Source organism: Poeciliopsis prolifica, unplaced genomic scaffold, assembly GCF_027474105.1.
Source record: "Poeciliopsis prolifica strain line A6 unplaced genomic scaffold, Auburn_PproV2 SCAFFOLD007, whole genome shotgun sequence".
Classification (NCBI taxonomy): domain Eukaryota; kingdom Metazoa; phylum Chordata; class Actinopteri; order Cyprinodontiformes; family Poeciliidae; genus Poeciliopsis; species Poeciliopsis prolifica.
The window spans coordinates 6,928,928-6,947,428 of NW_026562382.1; the positions used below are offsets into that span (position 1 = coordinate 6,928,928).

The 18,501-nt window shown below is 40.6% G+C and overlaps 2 protein-coding genes across 3 annotated transcripts; both read left to right on the forward strand.

The window, feature by feature from the left end:
- The first annotated feature begins 252 nt into the window (after positions 1–252).
- Positions 253–6,812, forward strand: ildr1b (immunoglobulin-like domain containing receptor 1b). 2 transcript variants are annotated; one of them, XM_055032366.1, is made up of 8 exons: positions 253–515; positions 2,021–2,191; positions 2,725–2,874; positions 3,092–3,211; positions 3,297–3,443; positions 3,718–3,837; positions 4,075–4,949; positions 5,955–6,812. In XM_055032366.1, exons 1-8 carry the CDS (start codon positions 467–469, stop codon positions 5,991–5,993), a joined length of 1,671 nt encoding a protein of 556 aa, XP_054888341.1. In that variant the 5' UTR covers positions 253–466; the 3' UTR covers positions 5,994–6,812. The 2 variants fall into 2 exon arrangements, with proteins under 2 accessions (XP_054888341.1, XP_054888339.1); XM_055032364.1 differs by having other exon boundaries at positions 4,075–6,812.
- A 951-nt stretch (positions 6,813–7,763) lies between these two features.
- me3 (malic enzyme 3, NADP(+)-dependent, mitochondrial) lies at positions 7,764–18,268 on the forward strand. Its single transcript, XM_055031648.1, has 15 exons — positions 7,764–7,881; positions 8,242–8,471; positions 12,235–12,368; positions 12,889–13,038; positions 13,314–13,389; positions 14,045–14,206; positions 14,329–14,432; positions 14,509–14,618; positions 14,883–14,980; positions 15,074–15,202; positions 15,284–15,389; positions 15,824–15,966; positions 16,076–16,249; positions 16,406–16,504; positions 17,299–18,268. The coding sequence occupies exons 2-15, from the start codon at positions 8,247–8,249 to the stop codon at positions 17,458–17,460; spliced, it is 1,872 nt and encodes a 623-aa protein (XP_054887623.1). The 5' UTR covers positions 7,764–7,881; positions 8,242–8,246; the 3' UTR covers positions 17,461–18,268.
- Positions 18,269–18,501: the final 233 nt, after the last annotated feature.

Genomic DNA, 18,501 nt, shown 5'->3' on the forward strand with positions numbered 1-18,501 from the left:
GGTGGTTTGGGGAGTTTTTTTTCCCTTCATAAATTAAATATTTAATTGAAATATTACATTTCAAAGCGATATTAGAATTTCTTTGACGATACATTTAAGTGGGGGGAAAAAAGCACAGAGGAAATTAATAAGGGGGTAAATTCTTCTGTAAATGCAGGTCAATTTAAAATTCCCCATCGTGCCTCGCTGCACCTGTCACAGTGGGCGGGGCCAGTGATGTCACCTGTAGCTAAGTGGGGGAGGGGACGATCAGCCTCCGCCTTTCCTCTGGAAGTTCGTGTGGACCACTACCGACACCTCCTCAGGGAGAAAACCAACGCTAACATGTTGCCTTTGGTGGAAACCCGGTGATTATGCGGAACAGCGAGTACATGACTTTTTCCTACCAGTACTCCGGGTTTCTGCAAGACTTTGGCTTAACAAGAGCAAGTAGTGACGCTTCCGCGGAAGGATACGGAGCACAGAGATGGGAAATATGATACTGGTGGCGTTTCTGGTGCTGCACCTGCCAACAGGTGAGGTTTTAACTCTTTCTGCCCGAAAGTTCACCTGTGACTGTATGTTACTGTTGTACAATTTGTAGTGAGGCATTCAGAGACAAACAAAGAAGAAACCTGGGGCAAACCGTCGTCAGTAGTAAACAATGGTGGCAAGTTAATAATCGACAGGTGTAAACTGGACAAGGCCGAGTGACGTCACGTATCTGCGGGACCTAGTTTCCCATGTCCACAAGAAACTGCCAACATCAGGAGAACAGTTTCTGCAACCAACACAAAGGAGTTGGATCATTTATCAAAGAGGCTGTTAACAAAAGCGCTTTAAATGCCTTCTTACCCCTCACAGGAGCTGGATTTGTTTCAAAGAACAATTCTAACCCAATCTCTTGTTTCATGATCACTTTTGTGAAATAAATGTAATGAGTTAAAGCTAGTCAGTGGTGTAGAGGGTTGTAGCCTCTGATCTTTATAAACCTGCTGTATGTTTGCACCAACACTTTCCATATGTAAGATTAGAATGACAGTTTGATTTGGACTGTTTTTTTTTTTTTTTTTCTGTAAAACACATTAGAACTTCCTCATGTTGGCTATTCTTGACTTTTGCTTGAATCTTTGACCATATTATTATCACAACAACAGCAGTAACAGCAATAATTATGATAATTGTCTCTACTAATTTAATTTCCTTTGCCTGGAACAGATTAGCATCTGTTAGCTCTGTTCCTTTAAATGAAGATCAGAGTTTCCTTTGAATCACAATAAATGAACATTAACCAACATATCAGATATTATTTTGGTGACAGGGCTCATCAAAAGATAATATCTGTTCAATTGATGACTGGATGGTCTTTTCTTTCTAATGTTGTAATTTTCTGTTTTTGTTATTAAAAGCTATACAAGTAAACTTTGATTTTTATTTGATCTAGTTTTGTAATATGTGTTAAAAGTTGTTGCAGAGGTCATGGTCATTTTTGGAGAGCCTTGCTGTCTATATTTCTCTCTTTGTTGGAAGGTCAGTATGATTTAACTATAAAGCTAAACGCTGTGTTGGACTAAAGATAATCAATGGAATATTTTTCAAACTTGGGTAGACTGTGCAAATGTTTGTAATATTAGGTGAAGCTCAATCAATCAATCCAATTTGTTTTCACATGTATTTTTTTATATATTTAGTAAATAATACATTATGACTGTAACTGATGGTCAAAGTTTAAGGATTTCAAATATTGTTCAATTATGAGAAGCCAAAGCTCATAAATATCAGACAACAGTCACAGGTACAAAGTGTTTACATTCTCCAGTAATTGAAGATCATAATTGTACTCCTGAGCAATGGCTTCCCATCATGAGAACACACAGTTTGCAGTTAATGACTGATAACTGTGATTATAGGTGATGACACAGTCTACTTGTTGTAAACTGTTAACCAGCCTGGTCGGGTTCTTGCATTTAAACACAGAGTTATGCTGCTGTCGCTCAAATATCGTGACTCTTATGTCATTGTTCTTTTGTCTTTGTACCAGAGCTGCTGTCCATTCAGGTGGTCGTCCCAGAGGTTGAGAGAACAACAGCGCTGTTTGCTTCGGTGACGATCCGCTGTGACTACACAACATCAGCCAACCCCCAGGAGGTCCTCATCACATGGAGATTCAAGTCGTTCTGTAAAGACCCGGTTCTGGAGTACTACTCCACAGGTGAGGCTGTGGATGAGTGGGAAGGGCTCAATAAGATCAATTTAGGCCCTGCAATTAGTTATTTGATTATTTTTTTCATGGAAATTACTAAATAAACTTTGGAGGAAGTTCTGAATGCATCGTCAAACCTTCCTAAAAGAGTTCTGTAGGGTTTGGTGCATCCTACTTGTGAACAGAACATGCAGAATCAGATTCACACTTCACAAAGACATTTGAAAAATAGCCAGAACGTGTGTCTTAAAGAGGTCTACAAGGATGCATCAAAAATACACAGTGGGTTCACTAAGATGAGTGACATTGTATATTTAATCATTTCATGATGGTTGTTTCACCAAGTAAAGTTCATACAAGCAGGCAGTGACAGTGAGCTTATGTTATATATGTGTTTTCTCTTTAATTGTACAGCTACAAACAATATTGTACAAAGTAATACTGCAACACTGCAGAAAAAAAAACCTCTTGGCGGCTTTATTAGGCACTTATCCTGAACCGAAATGGTAAGCCTGATGCTCTGCAATACTTTGTTTCTGAAGCTTATCAGGCGGCTCTCAGGTTGGGTCAGGATCCTGCCAATGACTGTCCAGACAGCCAGCGCACAGTTCGGACCGTCGTCCAGAAGAGAGGCACCAATGAGCCAATGCTGGGGTCAGAGTACAGAAATCGTAAAATCACAATCCAGAACAGTAAGTTTGATCCCAGTACAATTTCTTTGTTGCTTATCAGCTTGAATGTGTTGTCCTGGTACGGTTAACATGCATACTGTACTTTTTCTTTCTCCTGGCTATTACTCTAGTGTTGAAGGATTGTATTCTCTCGCAATTTTTAGAGAACATATCTTAATTAGTACGTTATTGCAAATACCCAGCGGAGGGGGATTTAAACAAAACTTTCTCTCAACAGAGGCTGACTTGGTGATAAATGAGGTGATGTGGTGGGACAACGGCATGTATTACTGCAATATCGATGCTCCTGGTGACACCACAGGCGACTCGGATCGAGAAGTCAGACTCATCGTGTACCGTGGGTTTCTTCAGCCTTTTAACATTCACAGAGAAAAAAGCCTGCAAACATAAGAACTCTAATAAAAATGATTGTCTTGTTTCAGACTGGCTAACTGTGCTATTTATCATCATCGGTGCTCTGTTGCTCATCATGCTCTTCTGCATATGCTGCTGTCAGTGCTGCCCGCAAAAATGCTGCTGCTATGTCCGCTGCCCCTGCTGTCCACAGACCTGCTGTTGCCCTGAAAAAGGTACTGATGATGTCTTCATGTCATGGAGACAGAGGGAGGTTTCTGTGGCAGAAACTCTTTTACAGATTCTGATTTGCAAAGAGCTGCAGTTCAGTGTTCCTTCATAGTCTTTAAAACTTTGTGGTATAAAAGTATGATCTTTATCTTGCTTAGAATATACTTTCAGGTTTAAAAATATTGGAAATTATTATTAACTTGCAGATTCTGATTAAATAAACGGACTCGGTGATACTTTGCGCCACTGAAGCGTTTCTGGTCTTTGCTGTGATTGTAGCCGTGATGCAGCATCGGATGCTGAAACAAGCTCAGAAAGCCATGGCTCCCTGGATGTACGGTCAGCCTGTTTACTCCAACGTCAACGCCTCCTCCCAGGGTGTTCCCCTGCTCTACTCAGGTGAATATCAGTCAAACAAAAGCATGAAAAGATTTATTTGGTGAATGATTTGTTTCTTTTCTCAGGGTGTGTTTATTTGGTTTGCAAACCAGTGTACAAGAAAACCAGTTCTTGCACTGATGAGGACTTTTAACAGGCCCATTACATATTTATGTTGTGTCTTAGTACATTTAACATATTTTCTAAAAACTTGACGTTTTTATTTTGCATTTATCAAATTTTTTTTTTCTTCTTTAGTCCCAGCCTCGGTGTCGGATTACTCAACCAAACAAAACATCTCCTTGACTCCCATCCCTTTGGGACCCCTGGCCCCACAGCAGCAGCAGCCCCCTTTGCATGCTCAGTATGTGATGAATGGCAGCCTGCGCAGCAGTAATCAAAGTGCCAACCCAATGCTGGACTACCTGGAGAACCAGGTGAGAGGGCTGGATGTGGGACCCCCTCAAATGGCACCACATGCTGTCCGAAACATGCCCCCCTCACAGCCCCAACCCTCTCCTCCAGCCGTGACCTACGCCCCCGGCCCGCCGAGCATGTTGTCGGCGCTGGATGACATGGGGGTGAAAGGGGTGGAAAGAAGGGTGATCACTCTGCCTCCTATCATCCAGCGAGTTCCCAGCTTTTCCACCCGCAGGGATCCTGCTGGAGACGGGCCTGGGGGGTATCCGAGAATGTCCAGTCACTCTAGTGGGAGTACTAACCGGTCAGGAGGGGGCCAACGGGGAGACAGCCGTGGCTATAGAACCAGAGAGGACCTTCTACCAAGGCTGGGGATACTGCGCGAGTACAGCGATGAATCGGACTGGGACAACCGGCGAGGACGAGCAACGCACAGGAGTTCAGGGAACGAGAGGGGCAGTTCGTCCAGGAGGAGAGAGCGAGGGTCCAGGCCGCGTGCCCGAAGCCGCGACGACTTGATGGAGGAGCTGCATAGCAGATCGGCAAGGAGGGAGAGGAGCTACTCTCCTCCTATGCACCACAAAGGATCCTGGAGCTCAGATGAGGGCAGCAGCCGGAAAAAAGGACGCAAAGTAAAGGATTGGCCCGAGAAACCACCCAGCTACTACGCCAGTGAGGTGCAGCCTGGTCGCAGGAATTACAGCCATCTTTCTGTAAGAGCTTCCCCTACTGCTGACTCACACACCAAACCAGCAGTGTGTTAAAATTTAACCTATTTTGTCATTGTGCTTTACTACCTTTAGTTTTCAGCCTTTACCTCTTTCTTGCTTCTTTAACCTGTGTGTGTTGTGGCTTTGAAAACAGTCCGCCATTTTATAGCATAAACAACCTGAAAGATCAATTTAATACTCAGCTTAGTTCCACTTTGAGGAAATACTTCTTTCATTGTACTTTGAAACCTGCTACAAAGTATGATGACCGTCAGAACCTACAGTGGCAGTATCTTGACGCATAAGTGTGAGCATGAAGTATATTGGGTTTATAGCAATATGTAAATAAGTGAATGATAAAACAGAAATGTACCAATTAATTACATGGACATAATGTTAACATAGAGTATGTTTCTCCAGATCTTGTGAGAATTTTCTGCAGAGAAACTGAAAGATACATATAAAAAAAAGTAAATTTTTATATGTAAAAATGTACTTCATAAAATGAAGTAAATGCTTCATCTTATCATTTCAAGCTGGAAACATAAGAATAAAACGACTCTTTAAAAACTGGCTGTTACAAACCTTGTCACTGTGGCAAAAAGAATCAGTCTGTGTTCTTGATCGCTCAATCAGATGCTCCTTTAGTCGTGTAGAGTAGCAGATTGTGGCTTCGTCGCAGCTCTTCTCATTGCTTCAGGTGATAGAATAAGCTCATCATCTCAAACCTTTTCTGGTCCCTTTTTGATGGAATTAAAGAAAATTGGTACATTAACAAGATTCAGCTCCAACTCTTCCACAGACCTTTCACACTGCCCCCAAGTGGCAGCAGGTGGGTACAACCAATAGATGTGCAAAGCTCTTTATCGTCTGTTCTTGCATAGCTTTGGTTTCTTCCTCTCCTTTGGTGCTTTTTGGTTGTTTCTGTCTGTTTTTGGATGTGGTAATCATAGCATCTCTTGCTTAGACTCTAACCTTAACTTTTTTTCCACATTTTTTTTCTCATAGGATAGAGGCTCCCATAGCAGTACCAGCGTAGTCATCTGAAACATTTCTCTTATATTCCCCTGACTGCTTCCAATTAAGAAGTTTGTATCTGATTAATAAACTGAAATGTTTCACAGACCTAAAACATTTAAGACTGTAAAAATATGCACATGCATGTAGTATATGTGCACATATTTGAACTGTAAATCCTTTGTGTGTGTATTACATCAATATAATAAATCATGTTCATTTCCATTTTTGTTTGTTTTTATGTAAATCTTTCATGTCTCTTTTTCTGTTTTGGGTGCTTTTCCCTGGTGATGGAAAAAAATCTTTAGGTTGAGGTATACTTAGTTTCAACAAACACATGAAGTACTTTGTCTTGATTTTTTTTTTCTACATGTTTTTGCATAATTCTGCAATATTTAAACATTTAGTTTTTATCTCTAATAGAACAGCTGAAGCAGAAAGTACTTTGAAATTAAGGAATGAACAGATTAGATTTGAAATTACTGTTGGCACTGAAATAATATTAAATGTAATCTTACCTAACCATTTCTTTTGTGATAGAAAAGTAGTGTGTATAAAAAATGTTTGCATGTGTTTTTTTTGTGTGGTTTTTTTTAATAAACATTGTCTATGTAAAACCAAAGTGATTTTGGTCACTAAAGTGCTTGAATACTCCTGGAGAAATTCACCTGAGGTTGATTGGAGATTTTCAATGGATCATATGTGAATATATTTGACACTGTCATAAAGGCAGAGCAAAACTTATGTAGTATTATTTGCTGCAGTAAATGTTACAGATGACAATTGCTGTCCTGTTGGTACAACAGGGTTGTACAAATGGCAGCTCATTAAATAAATGCAATAAATACATGTTTTGAAGTTTTTATTTTATGAAACTGACAGCTTCCTAGCCACATATGAACACAGAACAGTGTAGAATATCTGACTGGTGAAGATTTCCATCTGGATTTGTGGTATTGGATAGGCTTACAGTTTTTAATGCCTCGATGCAAGAGTCACCAATGCTGTGCATTTCATCTATTAGGCCAGGGGTGTCCAAACGTTTTTGTCAGGTGGGCCAAAATTGAGTCAAAAATAGTCAAGGGCCAAAAACAATAAAAATAAAACTGTACAATCAAGCAAATACATTTTTTAAATTTTATCTACAAAAAAGTTGCAAGTAGCCACAAAAAAACTCATAAGGTCAAGATTAATCTAGGATATTTTCTAAAAAAAAATATTGGTAGCTTTGTTTTACATTTCTGCCTGGAGTTTAATTGGGATTTTTCACTTAAAGATGTCTTAAAGAAAATGTGGGTATTAAAAAAACAAGCGATTCTGGACAAATGTTTATGAAGCAAAACCAGAACAATTTTCAGGCGCCAAAACACCTCAGTATTTTATTTATTTTCAGTTTTTTACTAAAACGTCTGTAGATTTACTTTTGTTTACCTCAACTGCACCAATTTGTGGCCTTTTTTATTTATGAAATTTCTATTAGGCGGACAAAGAGTTTAAATTTGTTTGGTAATCCCAGTGGTAGAGTCCGCTATGCTAATAAACAGTGCGATAAAATGAACTTGCATTTAGTTACACTCAGTAGCTGTAAATTTACAGAACATGGATGACCAGAAGGCGCCTAAAGGCCTCATTATCGTGACATCAGACAAAAGCACCTATTTGTTTTTGTTGGCGCAGACGCTGAAGAGGGCGGGGCTTGTGTCCTCGCGGGTCTCTCATTGGCTGATGCGCGGCTCGGAGAGGCGGGCTAACCTGGACACGGAAGTGAAGCCGCCCAATGTCAGGAGACCCTGGGTCAGCTGTGGCGCCTCCTCCCTCCGGTTAAACAGCAGCCAGTTCTGTCGGTGGCGGTAGGGCCGGAGGAGTTTCTCCTGTGATCAGTTCGGCCGGGTTCTTATTGTCTTCCCGCAGGTTTCAGGTGAGGCCCGCTGACTAACAGCTCTGAGTTTGCTGGTTTTAGCTGGTTCATCGTAGAAAGCCGTGCTTGTTGGAGAGCTGCATGTGCTAACCGCAGCTAGCTTCTTATATAAAAGAGTTTAACCATTCGGCTACTAGTTGAATCGTTATTATAGGGGGATTCAGCCCAGAGAAACACTGCACAGTGCAGAGGACTGAGTCTTATAAATGACTCAGCTTGAAGCTAATGGTTTAACGCCTGAAGCCGGTTGTTTACGGAGAAGCTGAACTTGTTTTAGTCTCGGTATGTTTGGCATCCTGGCGTACTGCAGTGTGTCATGTTCCACTGAGTTGTTTTTTTGTGTACTCTCGGTGTCCACAGGCAGCATGAACTCCCTCCCAGGAAAAGCCGCCTTGTCTCTGTGCAGACGCGCGGCTGCGGGCGGGATGAGGGTGCTGGTCGCCCCTCCGGGTCGCCCCACCGGGGGAGTGCAGGCCGACAGGGCCGCTCTCCAGGCCGTCCGGGTCTGCCACTCTGGGACCAGCAAGAAGGGCAGCGTGTTCACCAAGAAACGGGGCTACGACATCACCAGGAACCCCCACCTGAACAAGGTTAGTTTATTTATCTGCCGGTGGCATTTATAACCCGCAGTGTATTATAAGCCTGGTGGGCCACCAGGCTTCACTTATGCCTCCCCCCAGGCTAAGCATTGTTTATTGTTTAAAGTCTTTCTAAGACTTTATAGTTGGTGTTCAGGTATTAATCGTCCAGTCTTTTAATAACACATCACTTATCAAGTGATATTTTCAAATTTCCTGTCAACTTTAAACATTTTTTAACTCAAAAGATGACAGGCCTCTGGATGAATGACTGCCCTTGCGCCCAACCACTGGGCTTAGCAAACTTTCTGGGGGGAACCTTGTATCCTCATATTTTAGAGTATCTTAGTGGGACTTAGTATGGTAGATCAACACACAGTAGTGCATAAGTCAGAGGAAATCATAGTTTATAACTTATGCTTTTGTGTGCAGTCCCTTTTATATTCTACAGACATTTTTAGTGAACACCAAGAAGCACACAAGATGGGTCAAGAAAAAGTTAACTTATGAAAATCACCCCACCCCACTCAGAAAAAATAAATAAATAAATAAATAAAATGCAGAAAAGCGCCCAAGAAGTCTTTGGTAACACTGGAGAAGCAGATAAGATCAAAAAAGCGCTTTGGGTCCACATACAAAACCCTCTGTGTAGCAGAAGGTTCACTCTGCACTGAACACAGAATCCCCAGGGTGAAAATTGCTGGTGGCTGCATTATCTTGTGGGCTTACTTTTCAACACCAGGGAGGCAGGTCAAAGTTCATAGAGAAGTGGAACCAACCCTTTAGTGGAGGTTCACCTTCCATCCAGAAGTACCATGATCCTAAATATACAGTTACAGCTACAATCGAATGGTTTAGACTGCACCATATTCATCATGACCTAGTCAAAGTCCAGACCTAAATGCTTTGCGAATCTCCTTCCACTTTATAATTATGTGCTACTCTTCTTTACTGCATATTACTCCTAGATAATGACATGTTTTCTTCAACTTAGTCATGATTAATGGATCTACATATTTGTATCTTTAACTATCATGTCATTTTCTAACATTAATGCATGCCATTTGAAAAAAAAAAAAAGATAACGTTTAGAAATTGCATGCCTAAGTAGGTTTATTTTTGTTTTAACAAATAGATGCATTGTGGCCTTAAATATAGCCTTTTTTGCGACTTTAATGATCATGGTTTAATAAAGTCAAGTTGAAACTTGACAATGAACTGATCAGTTGTAAATACACAGTAGAAATGATGCCAGGTTCCCAGTGCAGAATTGGGTGTCGAATGTATTTTTTAAAGTTGCATATGTGAGGAAAATGTAAATGGATGCATAAAGGCGCTTCACAAACTCAGCTCTCACTACATTAAGTTAAATGTTTGTACAGCCAACATAACGTCCTGCGTAGCACGTGCTGTGATGTTGACATATATATAAACACAGTAAAAGGCCAAAACGTTTGGCTTCATGAGTGATGTTAGTATTTAGCACTTTTTACTTATTTAACAAGTGAGCACAGAACAAGAATCACACCCCTATTCCTCCTCTGTTCTGTTTGGATGAAAATAATCAAAATTTTCTCAAAGAACATTGTCTGTGGTATTTCTGGATTTTTCATTCCCCCACCAGTCATGATGGCGTTAGTCTGTTCCTGCTTTAACTTGTTCCAGCCCATGAAGACACCAGGATTCCTGCAGAGGCTCAAGATGAGTTTATTGCTTAGATTGTAGATGTTCAGAGGTCACTCTCAGTTCTCTCTTCTCTCCATGCTGACTCAGCAGTCACATCCTCACTCACAGGTTCATTTAAGTGCAACAGTCAGGAAATGGAGTTGCACTTTGATAAAAAAAAAAAAAAAAAGAGAGAGAGATTTTTCTTCTGTGCTGTGCAAAATGGTGAGACTCCAAGTAGAGCTCCACTTCAGTGAGCTACTTTCTACAAGCAAGATTCCAGTCATTTCAAACATGTCCAGATATTTCCTCATCGTCTTCACAATGCAAAACTTTATTACAGTTTGTAGCTTTACAGCAGCAGGGTTGAGGTGTGGCTCCTGGTTAATTTAACATCAGACACATTTTTTCTTTTGTATTTTTGTCTTCTTTTTTCTCCATGTGTAAAAAGTGTGTCTTTTTAGTCTGATCCTTCTCGATGACATCCAGTGTAATCAATTACCTCCAGAATTAATTTGTAAATGGTTTCCACGAACAGTTAACAGTAAGGCTGCACAGTGTGTCTGTCTTCTGTCTTAACTCTGTTTCCATCACTTTGTGAATTTGAGCATTTTGGGGGAATGTCAGTGTCTGCTGTGGAGCATCTGCTGCTGTGAGACTGTCCAGGTGGACAAATATTATGTTTGCATGTAAAAATGCGCAACACTGAAGTAGTCACCACTTTAAAAACACTTGGTGAGAGTTGTGAAGGTTTTCCGTCTGTGTAAGCAGTTACTTTGAGGATTTTCCAGGGAAGCTTCCTTCCAGATAACTTTCTCTTACTCTGCAGTTCTGGAACCAGTGTGCTCTTGTCTTCTTTCTGAGAACTTCACTTGTGTGGCAACAACAAATCCTGTTTAGTTTAAAGCATTGTAGCTCATCTGATGTTGGAATAGGTTCCAAAGAAAAAAATTGCATTTGCGATAAATGCACTGCAGAACAAAGTCGGCGTGGATTCTATGTTTTCAGCGGGAGAAATGGGAGAGACGGTGAAAGACAAGTGGAGCTCAGAGGGGAGTGGGTGGAGGGGCTCACTTTCATTGGACAGAATAAATAGATTAAAGCTCACACCCCCGCTCAGATGCCTTTCAAGTGGCCTGCAGGCAGGACACTAAAGGAAACTACTTTCACAAGTTTACAGTGTTCCTTTTCAGAATTAAAGCTGTAAAGTTTCTTTTTTGTAAATTACCCAACCGACTCACACGTTGGTATTAGATCTGTCCTTCCATATCAGACACATTATCTAACAAGAGGCAATGCAAATGCTAATAAACCTGCAAAAGAAGGCTTCTTCAATGCATTGGTCAATTGAGATTAGCAATGGCATGAGCAATAAAGATCATTTTTATACTAACTTATGCTTCTTTTTTTTTTAATGAAAAACCACAACCTTTCTTCCTTGTTTCTTTTAGATATTGGGAAATGGCTGTACAAACATAATGTTAACCTATTTTCTTTTATTTCATCCGAAGTTTTTTATGCCCAGTGTCTGTAGGCTGAGTGTGTAAAACTTCTTGTTTGTGCACACAATCTTGGCCAGTAAAGCGGATTCCGTTAGTACATGTAGCAAATAGAAATGTACTTTAAATTAATATAATGCCCTACAAGTAACTCAACTTTCCACCCACATTGAAAAAAAAATCTGCGTTATAGATTAATTTTCTTCCTTAAATTGCCCTCGTGATTGACCGGCAACCTGCCAAGGTGATCCCTTGTCCAATGACCGCTGGAGATTTTTTCTTTTTTACTTCTGAAGTTTTTTTTTTCCTCTTTTGTCTAAACTTTCTCCCCGACTGAAGCAGCATACGATCACTGCTTTCAAATCCCTTCGCCTCCTGTTGTTTCCTCCCTTGAGTTTCCACATATTGCGTTCGCTGGAGTGGAAATGTGACCACAAAAGAGAGACATGTGAATACGATGAGTCATAATGCCACTCTGAGGTTGATGACAGACGCATGAATCACTGCAAACTATTTCCTGCTGTCTTTAGTTATTTTAAAGCCTTTTTCTTGGTGTAGATTCTTTCCCTGGTTTACAGTGTTTTTATAATAATGGATGTTCCACCCTTCAGGGAATGGCGTTCACCCTGGAGGAGCGCATGCAGCTGGGCATCCACGGCCTGATCCCCCCCTGCTTCCTCTCTCAGGATGTTCAAGTGCTGCGTGTCATGAAGAGCTACGAAACCCGCACCAACCCTCTGGACAAGTGAGTCTCCCAGCAAAGCGTGGCAAAGTGCTGTTCAAGATTATCACGCTGCAGATGTTTAATCCGTTGCTCTGTCCTGCTTGTTGAGTGAAATCCTCTTTAGCATGTTCCAGCTGTTGCACCTACGGCTTGTTTTTTTTTAATCAAGGGATTCAAGATTTATTTATTCTGGGATTAAAGGCTCAGATCATCACTGGTTGAGAATTTGCTTTGAACGTTCTAAGAAAAATTGGAAAGTATTCATACCCACAAACTTAAAGGTATTTTATAGGGATGTGTTGGATCTGCTTTAAGTATCAAACTAACTCATTTGTATTGAATCCCTCTGATTTATCCTTGTCTATAACAAATGCATGAAAAATATTAATTTGACAACCATTTATCCTTTTCCCTCCTGGTGTCCTAACATAAATCCAAGTACATAAAAGTTTGAGGTTACAATATGGGAATGTTCAAGGGCTATTTCTAAAAAATATACACTTTAACACACAAAAAATGATCATTTTGTGCTCCATTTCAGGTACATCCTCCTGATGACTCTGCAGGACAGGAACGAGAAGCTGTTCTACCGGGTGTTGACCTCCGACATCGAGGAGTTCATGCCTATCGTTTACACCCCCACCGTAGGCCTGGCCTGTCAGCAGTACGGCCTCGCCTTCAGGAGGCCTCGGTGAGGCTGGTTACTGCTCGCGCTGCACAGTATTTAAAAGAAATAAATGTGTGATTTTATTCTGCAGCATAGCAGTGATAATTAGACATTTTTTATTCTTTTTCCACTCTTTATTTTCCATTATTCTGATGCCCCAGACACTAGCTCCTACTGCTTCTTGACAATGGATGCGTTTGTGCTTTACTTTTTAGTATTTACTTGATGTTAAACTTATCTGTGACTTTTTAAATGCTTTATGTTATTTAATTTTCTGCTGCCTTCCCATACATTTGCAGAGGACTCTTCATCACCATTCATGACCGGGGACACATTGCCACCATGCTCAACTCCTGGCCTGAAGACAACATCAAGGTACACATCGTGCACTGACGCGCTCTACTCTTGCTCCTGACCTGTTGACACACATTAACCATGTTCCTGTAGAGTCTGGGAAAATCGAGCACTGTGTAGAATTGGCTTTGATTTTCCAGATCTGAATAAGTATGGATAAAAGTAAACTGAGGGTGCCAAATGTACTTTCCTTCTTGTATTTTTGATTGAGAAGTCTAATAAAGTCTACTAATGCAATGGTTTTTACTCTGATTTTGCCACATGGAGATGTTTCATCTTTGATTTGCCAATTTGATTTTAACATTTTTCCTTCTGTATTTTGGTCTTGTATCGAAAAAAACCAAAAGGAGATAATTTTATGAACATTCTAAGGCTTATGAAGTCAGTGGGTCTGAAATGCTAAACCAAACACTAAAGCTAATATTTTAAGGAATTTTTATAATAATAATAATAAGGTTTGTAAAGACTCTGCATTTTGCCTTGGATGCTCCATTCTTAATTTGACAAGTCAAAGTTACAGATTTTTAAATGATGTCAACGTGAGTCCAGATGCTACCGAAGCAGACCAGTGGCCCTGCACAATACTGAGAATCAGCAGCTAGTTTGCTGTTGTGCTTTAAAACTACATAGTCATTTTGTGATGAAAAATGTGAAGTAATGCTTGGTGTCTGTCCAGGCCATAGTGGTAACAGATGGAGAGCGAATCCTTGGACTGGGAGACCTGGGCAGCTATGGGATGGGAATTCCTGTTGGGAAGCTGGCTCTCTACACGGCGTGCGGCGGCGTTCCTCCTCAGCAGTGTCTCCCTGTGCTGCTGGACGTCGGCACCGACAACCAGGTGAGTGCGCAAGAACGCTGGAATGGGTTTTTCTTGTTGCAGAACCGCACAACAACCTGATTTATCGGCATGATCAACTCTAAAACCACTTCAGGAAGTCAGAAATATGTGTTCTCGTCCAGTCGCTTCTAGACGATCCTCTTTACATCGGCCTGAAGCACAAGAGAATCAGAGGAAAGGAGTATGACGAGCTCATCGACGAGTTCATGCAGGCAGTGACGGACAAGTGAGTCTATCTCCAATTATTTACTAAACTCAAACAGTAATCTTGGTGCTTGGCTGATGGTGCATTTCCTCTGCAGGTATGGCATGAACTGCTTGATCCAGTTTGAAGATTTCGCCAACAGCAACGCCTTTCGTATCCTTAACAAGTACAGGAATCGCTACTGCACCTTCAACGACGATATCCAAGGTATTTTGTTAGTCACAGGAGTTGGCGTTGGCATTGCAATCGGTTTTGTTGTCATTTGAAAAAGCAGAATTGGCACCCATTAAAGTTTTGTACATTTTTCCATTCCAATATACTTTTATTTTGTGTTGGTTTCATGTGATTAAACCAACAAAGTCGTGTGAAGTGGAAGGATAATGTTTAGTGACTGGTTTTGTTTGATGCTTCTGATCTGTAGTGAGTCACAAGCCGATATTGTTTCATAATTAAGTTCATTTTTTTCTGCAGGCACGGCATCTGTAGCCGTCGCTGGAGTATTTGCTGCTCTGAAGATCACGAAGGACAAACTGTTGAACCACACCTTTGTTTTCCAGGGAGCAGGCGAGGCGAGTCGAGCTAAACGATGATAAATTTAAAAATAGCTTTAAAGGGAAACTTTGTTACAGAATGAATTTTTGTTGTTGCCGTCATCTGACCAGGCTGCTATGGGCATCGCCCACCTACTTATGATGGCCATACTTATGATGGCCATGGCTAAAGAGGGAGTGTCTCGAGAAGAAGCTGCCAAGAAGATTTGGATGGTTGATTCAAAGGGTCTTATTGTGAAGGTAACGTGTCTGATCACGTGTTCCTGTACGTAAATCGCCATGAGGTTGGAAAACAAAAAAAGAAAGTTGTTGCTCCTACAGGGAAGAGGTAATCTGAACCACGAGAAGGCTGAGTTCGCTCACGAACATCCACACCTGAAGACTCTGGAGGAGGTGGTGGAAACCATCAAACCCACTGCCATTATTGGTGAGAGAACTGGAAATGCTGGTTAAATGCAGCGCATTGTTTCACCAGTGTGTAACCCACATTTGTTTTGTTCCTAACCAGTTATGGAAACTCAGTGAAAATCTGTGAGAGGTGACTCTTTTTCACATAGCGTTTCTTCCCACCGTAGCGGCAAAATGCTTAATCGCTGCTTTGTCTTCAATCCAAACCATCGAAAACCTTTGTACTCAATAGTTTGAAATTCGCAAACTGCATGTAAATTGAGCTGTCAAATATTTCTAACATCTCGTCAAAGCAATCGGCTGTAAGAAAAGAATACATGGCACAAAACTAACTTATCTGACAAAATGATCAAATATAATTGTTAGCTTTAATTTTTAACAGATTTTGCCAATGGAGATGTTCTGAATTCATCATTATCGTTGTCAGAAAACTGACTGGTGTTTGTGCTGAAGGTGTGGCTGCGATCGGAGGAGCGTTCACCGAGAAGATCATTAGAGACATGGCGTCGTTCAACGAGAGGCCCATCATCTTTGCTCTGAGCAATCCCACCAGCAAGGCTGAGTGCACTGCAGAGCAGTGCTACAAACTCACAGAGGTGATACATTTTCACACATATTGCAGTTGCTGCATTTCAGGGCCATGCAAAAGTATTTATTACTTTTTTTTTTTAAGGCTGTCATGTTTCCTTCCCTCACTGTGATCAGGGCAGGGGCATCTTTGCCAGCGGGAGTCCATTTAACAAGGTGACCCTGGCAGACGGACGCACCTTCTTCCCCGGTCAGGGAAACAACGCCTACGTGTTCCCAGGAGTCGCCCTGGGTGTGATAGCCTGCGGAGTGCGCCACATACCTGAAGACATTTTCCTCACCACTGCAGAGGTCCGTCCCTCAGTGAAAGAAGCTTAGCAGCTTCTGCTGAATCTCTTTATGCTTCATCAAACCCAGAATCTCTCGGTTTTCATTTTCAACCCTCTGATTGAACCTTCAAGTAAAAGCCTCACGTCTGATCATCATGTGCCTGTTTGTCTGTGTCAGGCGATAGCTGACATGGTAACAGAAGAGAACCTGGCTGAAGGAAGACTCTATCCACCTCTCAGCACCATCAGAGAAGTGTCCTTCAAGATTGCAGTAAAGGTGGGAGATTTAATATTAAATAATATTTTGATTACCTATTTTCTCATGCAGCTTCCTGAAAGATTCCTCCAGCCAATCCCAACTAGCTCTCCTGAATGTTTTCCTATCCAAAAGACAAAGCATATCTAACTTTAAAGCAACATGGTGCAAATAGATGTTAAATAAGGATCAATATATTCTTGAGCCTTATTAGTTTTAATAAAACATGTTATAGAAAATAACATTTCTAATTTAAAAAGTATTTTTTTATTCGATCTGATTGGATATTCTAATTTTCTCTGAAACTAAATTTGGCTTGACTTTAGTGTTTGTTAGCTGTAAACTCAAAATGTCAAAATAAATGAAAAAGAACTACAGTTTACAATGAAATCACTCAAATAAATACACTTTTCGGTATTTTAACACTATTTATAGGGGTAATGAGATGTAAGAAGATCTGTAATTTGTGTAAAGTATGCTGGTTTTTGCATCATCTTATGAGTGGGAAAATAATTCCCACAATTAACATTTTTAAAATCCAATTTATTGTGTAAATTAGACTCACTTATAGAAAAAAAGAGTAAAAGAAAAAAAACCTTATTTGTCTTTGTTAGTGCTTTGTCCTTATCATTTAAATAATAAAGTAAATCTTTTGATTTGCTTTGATGACCAAAGTGAAGGAAACACCTGCAGTGATTACTAGAACCAGCAGAGGGAGCTGGAGATCAGGCAGGGAGATGCCACAAAACATCTCCACCTGGTTGATTAAATCAAAATGACTGATATCAACGTCCTGCCCTTTGTACCCGTTTCAGGTCGTCAGCTATGCATACAAGAACAACTTGGCTTCGGTGTACCCTGAGCCCAAGGATAAGGAGGCGTTTGTGCTGTCGCAGATCTACAGTCCTGACTACGACTCCTTCACTCTGGACACTTACAGCTGGCCGCAGGAGGCCATAAATGTCCAGGACGTGTAATCATTCTGTGATATCTATATACCGCTGTGGTGTCGCCTACAATTTCACTCCCTTTACATTTTATTTTTTTGTTGAATTTTTTTTAATATATATATATATATATACATATACTTTTCAGTAAGGATTGGACCCATAGATGCCAAACAATGAGTGGTCTCAGAATTGAGAATTTATTATTTTGGTAGTATTTATTTAAGCCGTTACTAAATGAAGATTGTGTTCTGTTCTCAAAGCAGCATATCAAAACATCAACTATGCCACTTTTACACAAAACCGTTTCACTTCTTTCTTTCAACTAAGATGCTGCAGTCAGGAGTCGCTGTACAGCGTTGTCACAGCACCTTGCAGTGCTTTGGTGTCTCGTCACAAGAAAACAGAGGATTCATTGTGATGCTGTGCCTGAGCTGCAGTCAAAAATCCCCGTCAGTCTCTGTGTGCCTGACTCTGTGACCTCTAGAGGTTGCTGCTCCATAGGCTAAAGTCATTCGATCGTTTTGTCCCGTTATTCTTCCTGTAATACACTCTGCTCCGTTTCTTCTTGTACTGGTTTTAAATTTTGTTTCCGAATCAGTTTGTTCAATTAAGACACTTTAATTGTAATTGTCCCCATTATGATGTTTTTGTATGACTCTGGTGTTTGCCTTCAGTTCTGTACAATTTTTTTTTTATTGCCAAAACAATTTTAGCGCTATACATTTAACTATGAGAAAGGATGCTGTGCAGGCTTTAGCACTTAGAGATATGTTTGAAGTTTTGGAAAAAGCTCCACGAACGTTTTTAAATAAAAGTCTTAACAAAATGTGGTGAATTTTTTGTGTGTGTGAGTTTATGATTGAACAGTAAAGTGGTTGTCTATGAAGAGTGCACCTTCTGTAGTTTGTTTCATGGACCTGCACAAAAAGCAGCAAGGTGTTGACTAATGCAACAAGAACGAAAAAAACTTGTTTATGTTTATAGCTGGTCTTGTAAAAGCTGTTTGCATAATTGTGTTTTCCTCTGGTGAGGTTGCCCATAATTATTTTGCTGCTTGCCAAAGAATCA